Genomic DNA, 15,972 nt, shown 5'->3' with positions numbered 1-15,972 from the left:
TAAGAAAATAGGCAAGTTTTTTCTATGACCTTGAGTTCTTATTTGTGCCAGCCATTTTATGGGGCCTGTAGTGCTCATGAGTTGCACCAAGAATAGACCAACACAAGGCCTAACAATTTTGTTTCCTGTGGTCTTGAATCATCTTGTCACTATCCTAGTGCATAGCTGATAGTCCAAATTCTCATAAACCAAATTTTTTTAATTACTAACAAAAAAAGGGAGTTGTCTTAAGTTACTGACTAGAATTATTTCATTTTATTTTGCAAGCTACTATGAAATAATACTAGTGCAAGGCTATAATAATGTGTACAATTTGTACAAAAAAGTCATGTCACAACACTCAAAACACAACAATCGCTCTATCACAATCTTAGATCAAGCAAGTGGTCCTTTTGGGATTGTCCAAGAGGTTACTTCTTATCATTTTATTACAATTTGTAAATACTCTTTCCCGCACCACTTATGCATAAGACACAAGCTGAATCCCCTTTTATGACCCATTGCAGTATCCTATCTCGAATAGCCAGCCTATTCTAATGGTTAGCCACACAAGACAAAAGCATGTCTAGGAATAAATAGCAACAAAAACCTTAGTAACTTCCACCAACCGACCTCACAAACCTTAAATCCAATAGCATCCTAACAAGCCAAAATTCTTAATTTTGCATTGGTCATGAATTATTATTTTAAAAATCAGATACTATAAAAATCAAAACATGTTTCATAAGACCCATCTCTTAAAAATAATAGAAAAGCACACTCATTATAAGAAAATCGTGCAGTGTGTCTCTTTGTGTGTACATAAACGCATTATATATATTACTATGTCAACATTTGCCTAGCGTTTTCTAACTAAATTTACTTTAGCTTCTAAGTAGCCAAATAAAAATATTATATTACAAAGCAGAAAAAAATATATTACCCATCTCTATTTTTCCACCACATCCGAACCCAGAAATCGATTTTTCAAAAAAAAAAATTTCCCAAGAATTGCAAGCTACTATTAACTATTTAACTTATCTAGGTGAGGTCTCGTGAGTGTCGCATGAGGCCTGAGAAGCGAAGACTGGAGTTGAGTGCTTCAAAGAAGAAGAAGAAAGTTGCAAACCTTCATTCATATACGATATCAAACATGTGGTATTTCAATACCATCATAACAGGAAAGAAAGTTCAAAAGAAAAATAAAAGACAGTGCAATGACAAAATATATAAGACCGTAATACATTACAGACGTGGTAGATTTTCATAGATATGTATCTGCTGAAAAAAAGAACTTCATGGACGGAAATCTCTGAAGAAAATCTTCGTTAATCAAATCCAGCTGCTGCATTGCTTCATTTTCCACCTTTCTTCTTTCACTTTTACTGCTTTCTTCCAAAATTCTTGAGAAACCTCTCCAACTTTCTTATGGTCAGGTTATTCCCAATAATAAACCCAATTATTAACCCACTTCCATATCCCATCATTATTACTACCCAATCAAATTTACTTGGGAAATTTGACCCTTCACCTTGTTTGGAATTCGGTGGTGGCTGTGTCAATGTCTCAGAAATTTTGCATTTCTTAGTCAAAGGCATACCACACAAACCTGTGTTTCCCAAATATGAATCATTTTCAAAGGTAGAGAATTGTTGACCTTGTGGAATAGGCCCCGTAAGATGGTTATTTGAGGCATTGAAGAATGCAAGGAATGTGAGTTGCAATAATTGTGGAGGAATCTCTCCTGATAACCTATTTTGAGAAAGGTCCAAAGATTCAAGCTCCCTTAAGTTCTCTAAGGAAGATGAGATAGGACCAGTGAGAATGTTGTTGGATATGTTGAGCAAATGAAGCCCCTTTAGATTTCCAATGACTTCTAAAATTTCTCCATCAAATTTATTGCTTGAGAGATCAATAGCTACAAGATGATCTTGGATTTTTTCATATAGTCTTTTGATGCCTTTGTTTGTTATTTCCAAGGTGTAACTATTAACATTAATAAATGTGGAAGAAGGTGAGGAGGTCCTTGTGACTGCACCCATATAAGCATTATCCTTGTCAAATGTCAAGTTGGCAACTTTCATGGAGGTCCAACTTTGGAAGTGCTCATATGGTAACTTACCTGTAAAGTTATTGAAAGAGACATCAATGATTTGCAACTTGGGGAAATCAAGACTGCTTTCAGGTTTCCCAATTGCACTATGGAACCCATTAGATTGCAAACTTAGAACCCTCAACCTTGGAAGCTTCCCCAACCAAGAGGGAAAAATGTCAAAAAATCGATTGTTACCAAGAAGAAGAACCTCCAGCATTGTGCAGTTGGACAATGATCTTGGTACTTGCCCTTCTAATTGATTATGACTTACATCAATCGCTCTCAATCTACTTTCTTCCATGTATATTCCAGGAAGTATTCCACGGAAATTGTTGTTTTGTAAATTCAATACTACCAAGTTGCTCAATTTGCTCAAGCATTTGGGAAGCATGCCCCCCAAGTTGTTGTGTGAGAGATCCAGCATTACAATTGAGCTAAAATTGCAATACAATGGTGAGATTTCTCCAGTCAATTTATTGTTTGAGGCATCGTATTGGGTGATGGAAGGTGGAGGAATTGGAAGTGATCCTTGCAGCTTGTTGGAAGAGAGATCCAAATCAAGTAAACTGTCCCACGAAAGAATAGGCGGAGTGTGGTTGAAAGACTCAAAATTTGTAAGGAAGTTGGAGGATAGATCCAACGATAAGAGAGTTTGTTTCCCCATGTTGAATATCCAGTTTGGTATTTGACCCTGAATTTTGTTATTGGAGAGATACAAAATCTCCAATTCATGCTGAGAATGCAAAAAAGTTGGGAATTCAGTCAAGTTACATCCATTTAATCCTAAAAGCTCAAGCTTTAAAGTACTGGCGTTGAATGTTGAATTAATGGGGAATGATAGATGGACTCCTGAAAGCTGGAGTGCAGTTAGATTTTTGAGCTTTAGAAACAAGTCCATGTCCACTCTGCCACTAAGGTTATTATCAAAAAGACTCAGATATTCAAGATTCGCAAGCCTACAAATTGATTGTGGAATTGAACCATGGAATTTATTGTCCCCAAGGTCCAATTTAGTTAGCTGGGTAAGGTTTCCAAGCCAAGGTGGAATTTGACCAGTCAGTTGATTTCCGGTAAGGGATAATACGGTAAGCTGGGTCAAGTTCTTAAGTGAAGATGGAATGTCACCATATAAATTGGTTTCCCCTAAGTCCAAAACAGTGAGCTTTGTTTGCTTACCAAGGCAAGGCAACGTCTGTGCACTAAAATTATTGTAGGGAAGTCCAAGCTGACTGAGTTGTGTGAGGTTGGCCAACGAAAAAGGGATTTGCCCCAAAAAATTATTATTTGAGAGAAACAAAATGGTGAGATTGGTAAGGTTACCAAGTGAAGTCGGTACCAAACCAGAGAAATAGCAACTTATGATATTCAATTCAATTAAGGACTTTAGGTTTCCAATTGAATCTGGTAACTTACCAGAGAATCCCGTGTATGCAAGTCTCAGTATTCGAAGGGGATTGCTACTGTGGAATTCTGGTAGATATCCGGTGAGATTTTCATTGTCTCGCACACTGAGGAATTGAAGATTTCGCAACTTGAAAATCTCCATGGGAAATTCACCGTACAGTTCACAACCTCTTAGGCCAAGAGATTTTAAAGAAGACAAGTTGGCCAAGATGTGAGGTACCGGGGAAGATAAGTTCACCCTACTGAGATAAAGATGTTTGAGGCTGGTAAAGTTCTCAACAACACTTTTTAGGCCGGGTTTTTGGAGTTTCAATGGATTGAATGAGAGATCAAGGGAAACCAAGTTGGAGAGCTCAAAGATTTCTGGTGGAATTTGACCACTGAAGGCAGACATAGAGAGGTTGAGATATGTTAAGTTTGAGAGGTACCTGATGCTTGGGGGAATTTGAGAATAATTGAAGTTATTATCAGCGAGATTGAGCTTTTGAAGGTACACAAGGTTGAAAAGGCTGCTGCTAGAGTTGAAGGAGCCATACAGTTGACTGCTACTGAGGTCAAGGCCAATCACGTGACCTGTACCTCTATCACATAGGACACCATCCCACGAACAGCAATCATTCCTTTCTCCAGAGTTCCACGATGAAATCTTTGGATAAGCAAAAGGATCAGAAGGAGCACTCACATTAATTTTAAAGCTTTGCTTGAATTGCAACAAGGCAGAACTCTCAAAATCTTTACACGCTGGCTGAGTTGATAAAGAGGAACAACTATTTAGATAATGAAAAATCGACAAGAAGAAGAGCAAGCGCATAGATATCAAGAGACACATGGATGACCCCATATTAGTCTCTTCAAAAAACTTCCTTCGCACTCTGATAATTTTGAAACTAGGAACAAACTGCTTATATAGACAAAATTCATCGGTGGTTCTATTATGCATGTGTAACCCACACATTGATTAAAAAAAAATCATTGCGTAAATTAAATCAAATATTTTAATATTAATTAAGAATAAGTAATAATAAAATACTTATGTTATGGAATAAAAGCACATTTTATGATAAATTAGTCTAAACTATTAACAAATGATGAACTTAACCATTTATTCTGTGTTTGTTTTGATGGAAAATCTCTTATAAAGTTAGTTTTTCACATTTTTTTTGTGTTTGATAGCATCAAAAAAGATAAGTTAAAGGAAAATTATCCTTTGTTAATTAAAAAACCCTATTAAAAATATGACTTATTTTCAAGATATTGTTTTCCACTAAAATTTAAGTGGAAACAACTTTATCTCATGTCAAGGTAAATAAAGAAAGTTAAAAGGCAATATAAAAACTATTGAATATAACTCTGTCTCATTTATGATCACTATCAAATATAAGAAAATGAGACTGTTTTCCAAAAATACTTTTTGGAAAAAATGACTTATTTTTTTTTTAGAAAACATTAATATCGAAACAAGCATAGTAGTATAATTGTAACAATCTCCCCACATGTGGATCCAAACAAGTGGGACTTAACACATAGGATTTTTAACTTTTTTAAATTGGAGGTGAAGCAGATAGTGTTTAAACTTAAGACAACCAGCTTTGATACCTTGATCGATTACTAATTGTAATAGAAACTTAAATTATTAAAAGATAATAAATTTAAACATTTAAATATAATTCTAACCTTTTGTTTGTAGAACCAAGTTTTTATATAAAAAAAATTATATTAGATTTTTAAAATAATATAAAATATAATAAAACTACAAAATTTCTTAGTGCTTTGGATAACATAATTAATAAAAATAATGTTTTTAAAATTTGGGTAAACTACGTATTTGGTCCCTATTCTTTATATTATATTTCAATTTGGTCAATAACCTTTCAATTCTGTTAATTTGGTCCTGACTTTTCAGTATTGTATCAATTTAGTCACCATCATTATCTCTTATATGGAACTTGCTGACATGGTAAACAACCAAAATAAAAAATTAGTTTTCATTGATGTGGTAATAAACTAATTTTCCACATCAGTAATTTTCATCCAAGAGATAATGACATGGACTACATTGACATGGCACTAAAAGATTAGGGACCAAATTGACACAATTGAAAGGTTATAGATTAAAATGAAATATGGTGTAAAGGTTGGGGACCAAATATGTAATTTACCCTTAAAATTAACAAAATTTAAGTACAATTTCTCAGGTGCAATACATTAGGTCCCTCAATCAAATTCGAACACGTGACTACCTTGACCAATTAAACACAAACATTGATTTTTTTTTCCTATGACAATTAAATTTAATGGAACTATGTATTTTAATTTAATTTAAAAACCTGCTATACCTAAGTTTTAGCCTTTTAAAATTATTAATCTTACCATCGTGCATCCTCGACGTTATGGTCACTCCATAAGTATAATTGCACAAAGTTTTTGTGCGGATCAATGACCAAAATTTAAGTCTCATGCAGAAAACATCACACAAGCAAGGACCGGAGTTCAAGCTAAAGACTAGAGAATGATATCTATCTTAGATTTTTTTTTTTTTTTTTAATTATAAATTATTGGTCTTGAATTCATAGTCATGATAGTTAGTTCAAAAAAGTTAGCTTTGTTTGGGTAGATGTCATGCACATTTGGAACGAGTAAAAGAAAATGGAATGGAAAAGAAATGAAGGGATTGGTTGGGTTTCCACTATTTGGTTGGTAGGAAAAAAACATAGCAAAAGTGATCCATCTGGGCCTACCTTCTCGATGCCACCCAATATGGGTGTAAATGGAGAGAAATGTGTAATGGAGACCAGCAGCCCGTTTTTGAAAACCAAATAAAGAAAAAATCACCAATTTTTTTTTCTTTTCTCTTTCTTTCCTTATTTCCAAACATATGTAAAGTCATCATCATCCTCTCTTTCCAAAGCACTAATTTCTCTTTTTGTAAAAGCAAAGCATAAAAGATGGGTAGAATAGACTGGTGCTTCGGCTTCATTCAAGTCACTCTTTTCCTATCTTTCCAAAGCACTAATTTCTCTTTTTGTAAAAGCAAAGCATAAAAGATGGGTAGAATAGACTGGTGTTTCGGCTTCATTCAAGTCACTCTTTTCCTATCTTTCCAAAGCAATAATTATCAATTACTCTCCTTGTATAGTTAAGCAAACAAGATTAGGTTGAACTGTTGAAAGCCTAGTCAAGAAAGGTGCCTAGCTTTGGATAAGTTAGTAACTACATCTTTTACTCATAATATTGGGGTTATTAACATTTTCACTCTTTAAAATTTTCATTTTCACCCTCCATATTTGATTTCATTTTTATATTAGTAATGTTGTGCATTTCTATTAGTAATCTAAAAAATTATAATACTTTTTTCTGCGGACAAAAATGAAAATCTTGCATTCCACAATATTTTAAAGCAAGTATTTCATAAAATAGTTAAATATGAGGGGCATTTAACGACTAGATTACTAATTAAAATGGATAGTTGGGGTAATATGAAAACTAAATCAAATATAAAATTTTGAAATATAAAGAGTCAAAATGAAAACAAGCCCAAACTTTAAGGGCAAAAAGTCTTAAAATAAATGAATTATAACTTATTTAGAAAACAAATTCATTAGTGCTTTGATGATAAACAATAATCATTATGATTGTCATTTTCAAATTGTATCGTATTTATATTTTAAAAAATATAATATATACAATTAATCCTAAATTATTTTAGTCATAGTGATCTCTTTTAGCTAAAAAACTTTAAGTGATCAAATTTAGTTCTTTATAAACTTTAAATTAATGTTTTTAGTTCTTATGGAATGATGTTGTGTTAGTTTTTAGTTTAACCACATCATTTAAGGGATTAAAAACAACCACTTTAAACATCATAGACTAAAATCACTAATAGCTAAACTTTAGCAGCCAACCTTACAATTGAGAAGTGAATTTCAGTTAACTTAATTGGTAAAATTTCTTAGCCTAATAATTGATGTCTTAGTTTGATGATTAGAGCAATCATCATAGAGTAAATGTCATAAGTTATAATTCTATAGTCTATATATGCTAAGAAGTAAAAAAAGAAATCACTAATGACTAAACTTTAGTAACTAAAGTTATATGCTAAGAGTCTTGTAACTCAAATAATATATTCTAGTATTTCTAAGAGAGATGTCCAGATTTAAATTGCCTCTCTTAGTGGTAAATTTATCAAAAAAAAAAAAAAGAAAAAAAAAAAAGAGTTATCCAACTATGGAACATTATATTTAAGAAGGAAAATGAAATCATTTCTTGAAAATTGTGAAATTTTGAATTGATATATTTTCACTTTCAAAATTTTGTATTATTCAAAAAAAAAAAAAAAAGTTATGTTAAGTATGGGATGGACTTGGGAGTTTGGAGTTGGATCTTTCCAGATGGAAGTCAGTCACGCTTGTTTGGGCATAACAAAAATTTACATCAATTCACAATATTCTTACATTAGCCTATTATCTCACATATGGGTCATTAAAAAAATTAAATTGTAGATTGTAAAAGGCTCACGTGAAAGCTGGTAGACTTACTTTTTTTCTTTCTTTCTTAAAAAAAAAAAAAAAAAAACACACACACACACACACACACACATGCACAAAAAAGGGAATGAACTTCTAACGAAAGACAAATCACAAACTCCATCCAAAAATCATATTAACTTTAAAGAAATGTGGGATAAATTATACTACACAAGACAAATTACATATTCTCATAAGAAATGGTGTGAAATATTTGTGAATTTTTATTGTATTCTTAACTTTATTGAATTAAATGAAAATTGGCCCAATTAATCAGTTCTTAAAGCTAAGGGTCCGTTTGACTGGAGAAGTGAAAAAGTGGGAGGATAGAAAATTGGTGAAATGATGGAAAAGTGAAAGGATAAAAAAAATTTAGTTTTCCCTCGTATGTGTTTGGTTGGAGGGGTGAAAAAGTAGAAGGTTGGAAAAGTCTTTTGTTTGGTTGAAGAGAAAAGTGGAAGGATAAAAATTGTAGTTTATATAAATTAACTTTTATGCCCTTGTTACATAATATGAAAAAAAAATATATATCTATTTGTACTTATTAAATAATATAAAAATTAACACATTATACATACAAATTTATATTATTTTTCTTCGTTACCAAACAACACCCACTTCTTTGTAATCATTAAATAAGAAATTTACAATTTATTTAAAATAAGAAATACCTTAAAATCTCAATCTCATTTTCTTAAATTTAAGCATTTATTTGCATTAGGAACATTATTTTTTTTCATTCAACAACTGCTCTAGTTCTTAATTAAAACAAAAATGAAAAATAAAAATAAAAACTTGTTGGAGCTCAATAAAAAATAGTATACAATAAAACTAAAAATAAAATAAAAGGCTGGGTCTCACAACCTCACCTATATTATTTTCACTATCATTCCTTACCCTTCTCTCTCATGAAATCATCTCTCAGATTCCTCTCCCTTATCTTTTTTTTCTTTGTGACTTTCCTCTCATACTTTCACTTTCACATTTCTTACTTGCATGTCAATTAATCTTAGATGCATTTACCAAAAAAAAAAAACACATGATCTCAGGTGCTCACCGCAGTCCCAGGTATTTCCATTTTCTTCTCTCTCTCTCTCTCTCTTTTATTAAATTTATGAAAAGGCGTTTTCATTTTCAACCAATGATACTTCAATCAAAAAAAAAAAAAATTTTAAATTATTTTCTATGTTGAATAATAGTGAGATGAAGTTATTGTTGAGAGAAGAAAGGAATCGGGGCAAATTTTTTTGAGTTAAACACAAGTGGCAGAGAGAAGAAGGGTAGAAATAGTCATTTGCTACACAGTCACTTTTCTCCAGCATTTTCTCTCCAAATCGGAGAGACAATTTTTTTTGTGGGTGAAAAATGCCTAGGCTCCACCCAAAATGTTCCTCTTCTTCTCTCCTTACCAAACAACACCTATTCTTATTTTCTCTTTATTATTTTTTATCTATCCTATTTCACCTCCCACCAAACATACTTTAAGCGTAAAAGACCGCAAGAAGCTAATGGTCCCTTATTTACAAATTTTTTTTTTTTTTACTGACTTATTTACAAATAATAAAGACTTTACAGGTTTAGTAAAAAAAAAAAAAAAAGCAGTCTTTTCTTTCCGATTATTATTAAAAAAAAAAATTTCTTTTCTTTTTTAGTATATATTATTATTTACTATTATATAAATCACACTGTTCTTGTAAAGTTATGCGCTGAAAGATCCTAGGAGATCTAGACTCTAGTCAAGAAAAAGGATTCAGATCCTCTAGATTTCTTAGGAAACTCTACCAGTAGATTTCCTTAAATCCTAACCACTTTTTAATGATTTAATGGTCTAGATTCTGCCATGTCAGCATTCCACTAACAATATTCTTAAAATAATAAAATAATGTTGCAAACAAAACAATTAATATTATTGTTAGTGGAATGCTGACATGGCAGAATCTAGACCATTAATTCATTAAAGAATGGTTAAGATTTAAAGAAATCTATTTGGTAGAGTACCCTAGGAAATCTAGAGGATCTGAATCCCAAGAAAAAGGAGTCCAAGTCTTGGATAAAGTTAGAGTTAAACCTTCTTTTTAGAAAACCAAATTTTATAATTATATATCTCATATTCACATTATATTCAACTAACTCCCTCCCCCACTATCTAAAAAATATATATTATATTTTATTAATTAGATGTAAACATATTTCAGCATGAATCATGCTGATGATGAAGGAATGAAAGTAATGAATAATTATTTTTCTTTTTTTTTTGTTAAAACCCTTTTTCTTTTTCTTTTTTTTTTTTAAGTTTTGAATATTACTTGAACATCATCATTTCTATTTTCATCCTTAAAGCTTACGTACACTTATTCTGTTTACATTGAATTGGATATTTATAATACTTTATGGAATGATTTTATCAATTAAACGTTGTTATATCACAATTTCCTTATTATCCTTTGACACGAGAGGTTTATATTTATATAGGATTGGATTTTCAAGTTACACTTAGCGTAACTTTAAGTAATGTTATATCATTCGAAAGGTTTTAATTGAATGTAAATTTTGACAAATCTACTATTAGATTATATTAACTTTTTATATTCTTCATGTTTGTAAAATTTCAAGATGTTCAAAAATTAATCATCCTGTCATCAATCAATTTTTTAGATTCAAGTTTTTATAGGACCACTAAACCCAATGTTTTCACTTCTTTTTTTCTCTCTTTTTTCCTCCTTATCAAGACTTAAACGTCTCTCTCTCTCTCTCTCTTTCTTTTCCTTTCCAGTTTCCTTTCTTCAAAATTCTAATCACTCTTTTTTTTTTTTTTCAAATCTCTTCTTCTTTATTTTTGAATTATTAAAAAAAATGTGATTTTTAATGTACTCCCTTTTTTTTCTTTTTAATGGTTTATTTATTTATTTATGTTGGTGTTTGAACTTTCTCTTCACATCTATTTGTACTACTTTTTTTTTTGTTTTCATTTTAATGAATGTCTTTTCTATGTTCAAAACAAAAATTACTATGCATGTGGTTTAATTATATAGAAGAGAGAAACATTTCAAATTAAGATGAATGGAAAATTATGACACTAAACATAAAAAAAATAATAATAATAATAAAAAAAGTCTCATTGCACGTGTGAAATGCGTGTAATAAGGCTAGTATATTTTAAAAGAAACAAATTTAAGAAGTAAAAAAGAGATTACTAATGAAAAAATAAAAACAAAAATTGTTGGTAATATTGTTCTAGTAACGTTGCTTAAGTTTTATGAAAATATATGTGGGTGAAAAAGTGTTGTGGAAATACGTGTTGTGTTATTTAAATAACGTTACCAAATAGACCCTAAACTTTAGTGACTAACACTATATATTAAGAATCTTATAACTCAAATAGTATATTTTGGTATTTCTAAGAGAGATGTCCAGATTCAAATTGCCTCTCTCAGTAGAAACTATCAAATTTATCCCAAAAAAATAAAGAAGAAAAAAAGTGTCCAACTATGCAACCTTATATTTAAAGAAGGAGAATGAAATCATTTCTTGAAATTTGTGAAATTTTGAATTGTTAAATTTTCTTTTTCAAAATTTTTGGATTATTAAAAAAAAAAAATCGTGACGTTAAGTATGGGATGAAGTTGGTAGTTGGGTGTTGGATCTCTCCAAATGGAAATGAGTCAAGGTAGTTAGGGCTTAACACAAATTTACGACAATTTACAATATTCTTAAATTAGCTTATTATCTCCCACATTGTTTATTAAAAAAAAATTAATTGTAGATTGTAAAAGGCTAATGAGAAAAGTGATAGACTTACTTTTTATTCTTTTTAAGAAACAAGCACACATATGCACAAGAAAAGGGAATGAAGTTCTAACGAAAGACAAATCACAAACTCCATTCAAAAATCATAATAATTTTTAAAGAATGTGGGATAAATTGTACCACACAATACACACTGCCTAGTACCTACTCTCCTAAGAAATGTTATGAAATTTTTTATGAATTTTTATTAATTGTATTCTTCACTTTATTGAATTAAACGAAAATTGGCTCTATTAATTAGTTTTTAAAGCTAAGCGTTAAAGACGGCAAGAAGCTAATGGTCCCTTATTTACAAATATATATATATATATATATATATATATATATTTTTTTTTTTTTTGAGAGAAATGATAAAAATATTTACAAATAATTAAAGACTGACAGGTTTAGTCAAATAAAAAAAAAAAAAAATTCTTGTAAAGTTACGCGTTACGCGTAGAAGATCTAGACTGACAAGTTACGCGTAGAAGATCTAGACTCTAGTCTTTCTTTCTTTTTTTTTTCTTTTTTTTTATTTTTTTTTTATTTTTTTATGAACAGACTCTAGTCAAGAAAAAGGAGTCCAAGACTTGGATAAAGTTAGAATTATACCTTCTTTTTAGAAACCAAATTTTAGAATTTTATCTCATATTCACATTATATTCAACTAACTCCCTCCCCTACTATCCAAAAAATATATTTTATTTTATTAATTAGATGTAAACATATTTCAGCATGAATCATGCCGATAATGAAGGAATGAAATGTAATGAATATTGATTTTTCAAATTTTTTTTTTTTTTTTGTTAAACCCAAATTGTTTTTTAAGTTTTGAATATTAATTGAACATCATCATTTCTATTTTTGTCATTAAAGCTTACGTACACTTGTTCTGTTTACATTGTGAGCGTTTGGATTGCAAGGAAAGTTGCGTTTTCTGCTTCTACGTTTTGCCTCTTTTTTTTTTTTTTTTTTTTTTTGCTCTGCAGTGAACAGTAAAATCACTGTTCAGGGGACAAAAAATACTATTTATACACTGTTCACATACTATTCACACACTGTTTATGTACTGTTCATGGGTCTCACAACACTATTCACACATTGAATTCGATATTTATAATACTTTATGGACTTCTCAAAAAAATTAAACGTTGTTACGTCATACTTTTCTTATCATCCTTTGGAAACACAAGTACACTGTCATGAACAAGTAAACCCAAAGAAAGTAAATATAGGGCATTAATCTTAATTTGTTTTAAAGTAATTTATTTTTAATTTTTGACAGCATTAGATATTAAAAACCGATAAGTACAAATAAAACATAAATAAAAGAGAAATTTGATATGAACACATAAAACTCCACAAAATCAGTAAATCATCATGAAATAGATCAACATTCAACTAAGAAAGCTGAATTTCAAAGCAACTATTTAAACTTCAAAATTTTACTCCAAACGTGGTGATTTAGAAGACCATCCAATTATTTTAAATCGCATGATTCATTGAATTATTTATATAAATTACATGACTATAAAGTAGGTTATACAACTAAAAGTACATGCAAATACTTTTGAGTTGTCATATAATAGGTTGGAGGCACTTTTCTTTGAATTGGTTGTGGGAAAACTTTGCCTCTCAATGAAATATTAAATTTTCTGCCACTACAGTTTGGATGACATCCAACAAGTTATTTCATCTACATTTAGAATTGCCATTATTGACATAGAAGCTAATTGAGAAAACTGGCATAACAAAGCAGTAAAGTGAGATTTTTTTACTTTTTGGGAAGGTTTAATAAAAATAAAGAGAGTGAGAAAAAAATAAGGCTAAAATGGGATTAACCAATTTTTACAAAGAATAATATGCTTCCCTTGATAACAGTGAAAAAACTATATTCAACCTAAATTCATAATGATCAGAAGGGAGGCATTATTACATGAACACTATGTATTAGCATAGCAACAACTTTGATCAATTAAATGTTATTAACTTGGGGCATCTTAAACTAAAGGCAATCATATACATATATTACAATCTATAATTCTAGGGAGTAAAAAGCAAACCCCTACTGTTTCACATAAGAAACCCGTTTTCGCATGTACCATTTAATTCACTGAAGAAACATAAGTGATAATATTAATGTAGCATACAACTTGATCATAAATTAGTCTTACTCCATAAAGATTGCTGACTTTGTCAGTTTTCACTGTGGAATCTTCACTTCTTATGTTGAATACCTGGAATAACTTTCAAACATAATTCTGAAGCTTTTCACGAGAAGAAGGGTATCGCCCATCAAAAGACAACAAATCTACCAACAAGCTTTTAGTGTAAGAATCTGTTGAAATGCCCCCCTCAGTCATCAAATGAAGAAGTTCTATCGGCCTTGATGTATCACTCTTTCTTAGAAATCCTCTAATAATTGTATATTGTAATCATTCGGAAAGCAGCGAGTTTCATAAATTCTCTTCACTTTTAAGTAACTAACTTGCTTCTTCCAATAACCCTTCAGTACAAAGTTCATCTATCATTGTAGTATACGTCCAAGAAATACAAAGATTATGTTAAAAATGACAATGAATCTAAAAACTCAGCCATGGAGTTACTATTAGTAAAACCCCACACCTAAGACCAATCAAACAACAATCTACCAAAGCCCATGTAGCTGAATTGGCACCTCTCCATGCACATAGTGCTTGGGGGTCTTGGGGGGGGGGGGGAAGGTTCGAGTTGCGGAGTTAGCAGCATATTGTAATTATCTCTCAAAAAAAAAAAAAAAATTGTATCCTCAAAACAATGATGATGTTCCTACCAAAGTGTTAACATCAAGCATAAGGGGACCAAGTTCCAAATATCTGCATGCTTCTTGCCTCCCAGTTCTAATATTAATGTATACACAGTTCATTTAACTCTTAAAACACTTAAATGTAAAATCAAAATTTGCACCCTCCACGTTTCAATCAACCTGCCAACAATATACAACAGAAACAACAAATTAGTATTAGTTGTAACTAAATTGTGGAGCTTTCATAATTGTCAACTACTCACAAAAGCAAGAAGGCATTTACAATTACATAAAGTAGTAATTGAGTCATAGGTGTTGTGTCTGTGAAATTTGGAACTCTTTTTGGCATGGCCTCTGCTATGCGCTTACCCCATTTACAATGTCAGTTCAAACCAGCAGTGTCTGTTGTACTTGTATGACCTGGACATGTCCATTGTTAATGCATGTTTTGGGTTCAACCAACATGAACTATGGTGTTAATCCTAATGCGGATTTGTTGTTGCTTTCTTTCATCAGGATTTTATTGTTTGACAAGGGATGATTTAGAGTGATTCTGCAATTTTCCCAGTCAATATTATGGCTATGTTTAAATTAATGCAAGAAAGCCAAAAACAACTTATTAAATGACATGCTATAATAAATTTAAGCAAATGAAAATTTCCGAATCAAGTCATCCATCCACAAAATACAATGGATTTTGTGCCCACATAAGTTTTGTGTTAAGAGTCGACAATATGTTTCATGTAATTCTCAATAGACCAATTGCTCATAAAAATGCTTAATAACACCAACTTTTTTTATTTACAGCATGATAACTTGACTAAAGAAGCAGTTGACAATTTAAATTAAACGGAGTTCTTAAAAAAATTGAAGTTTTAAAGGTCTTCTTTGTCTCCTAAAGTATCAATCCAAAGCTCACAACTCAGGTATAACAAACTGTATAGCCAAAGGATCCCAGATATTGTCACAAAAATGTTATGGTCAAGCATTTTGTCAAACAACTTGCAGGCAATTGAGTTTTCACAGCTCCACCCAAAACTTAAAGCATAAACTGCAAATAGTCGAACATCGTTTAGTTTAAATTCAATTAAGAAGAAGTAGAATCGAAGAGCAGAAAATCAAGGAAAATCCAATTAAGTTAATTAAGACGGGGTTCTGTTAATTCTTTTTGGAGAGATCCAAAGTGGTGGGGATTCACTTGGTTGTGCTTAGCAGCTGGAGAGAGTGACCAGGAAGAGAACTGAAAAATGTTGAAATAATGGAGGGAGGGAGGGAATGAGTGATTTTTGCTGGGCAAAAAAATTATTAGTGTTAGTTTGGACGCTGAGCGGGGGATTTGAATTATGATTATTCCATGACAAATGTCTAAAGGTGCAAAGCTTTTAGCTAAAAAATATTTA

At 31.0% G+C, this 15,972-nt stretch overlaps 2 protein-coding genes across 2 annotated transcripts in view; both read right to left on the bottom strand.

Annotated features, from left to right (window-relative positions):
* The window catches only part of LOC115980117 (phosphoribosylaminoimidazole carboxylase, chloroplastic), a 45,435-nt gene that overhangs the window by 9,037 nt on the left and 20,426 nt on the right, over nt 1-15,972 (bottom strand). The gene's annotated exons all lie outside the window — the stretch shown is intronic.
* On the bottom strand, nt 845-4,338 carry LOC115980116 (receptor-like protein 7). Its single transcript, XM_031102392.1, has one exon. The coding sequence runs from the start codon at nt 4,317-4,319 to the stop codon at nt 1,362-1,364; it is 2,958 nt and encodes a 985-aa protein (XP_030958252.1). The 5' UTR covers nt 4,320-4,338; the 3' UTR covers nt 845-1,361.

Source organism: Quercus lobata, chromosome 3 (assembly GCF_001633185.2).
Source record: "Quercus lobata isolate SW786 chromosome 3, ValleyOak3.0 Primary Assembly, whole genome shotgun sequence".
Lineage (NCBI taxonomy): Eukaryota > Viridiplantae > Streptophyta > Magnoliopsida > Fagales > Fagaceae > Quercus > Quercus lobata.
This window is presented reverse-complemented; position numbering and strand designations above follow the sequence as displayed.

Excerpts from the sequence above, each read along its gene's own strand:
- LOC115980116 (XM_031102392.1), bottom strand. The coding sequence starts at position 4,319 with ATGGGGTCATCCATGTGTCTCTTGATATCTATGCGCTTGCTCTTCTTC.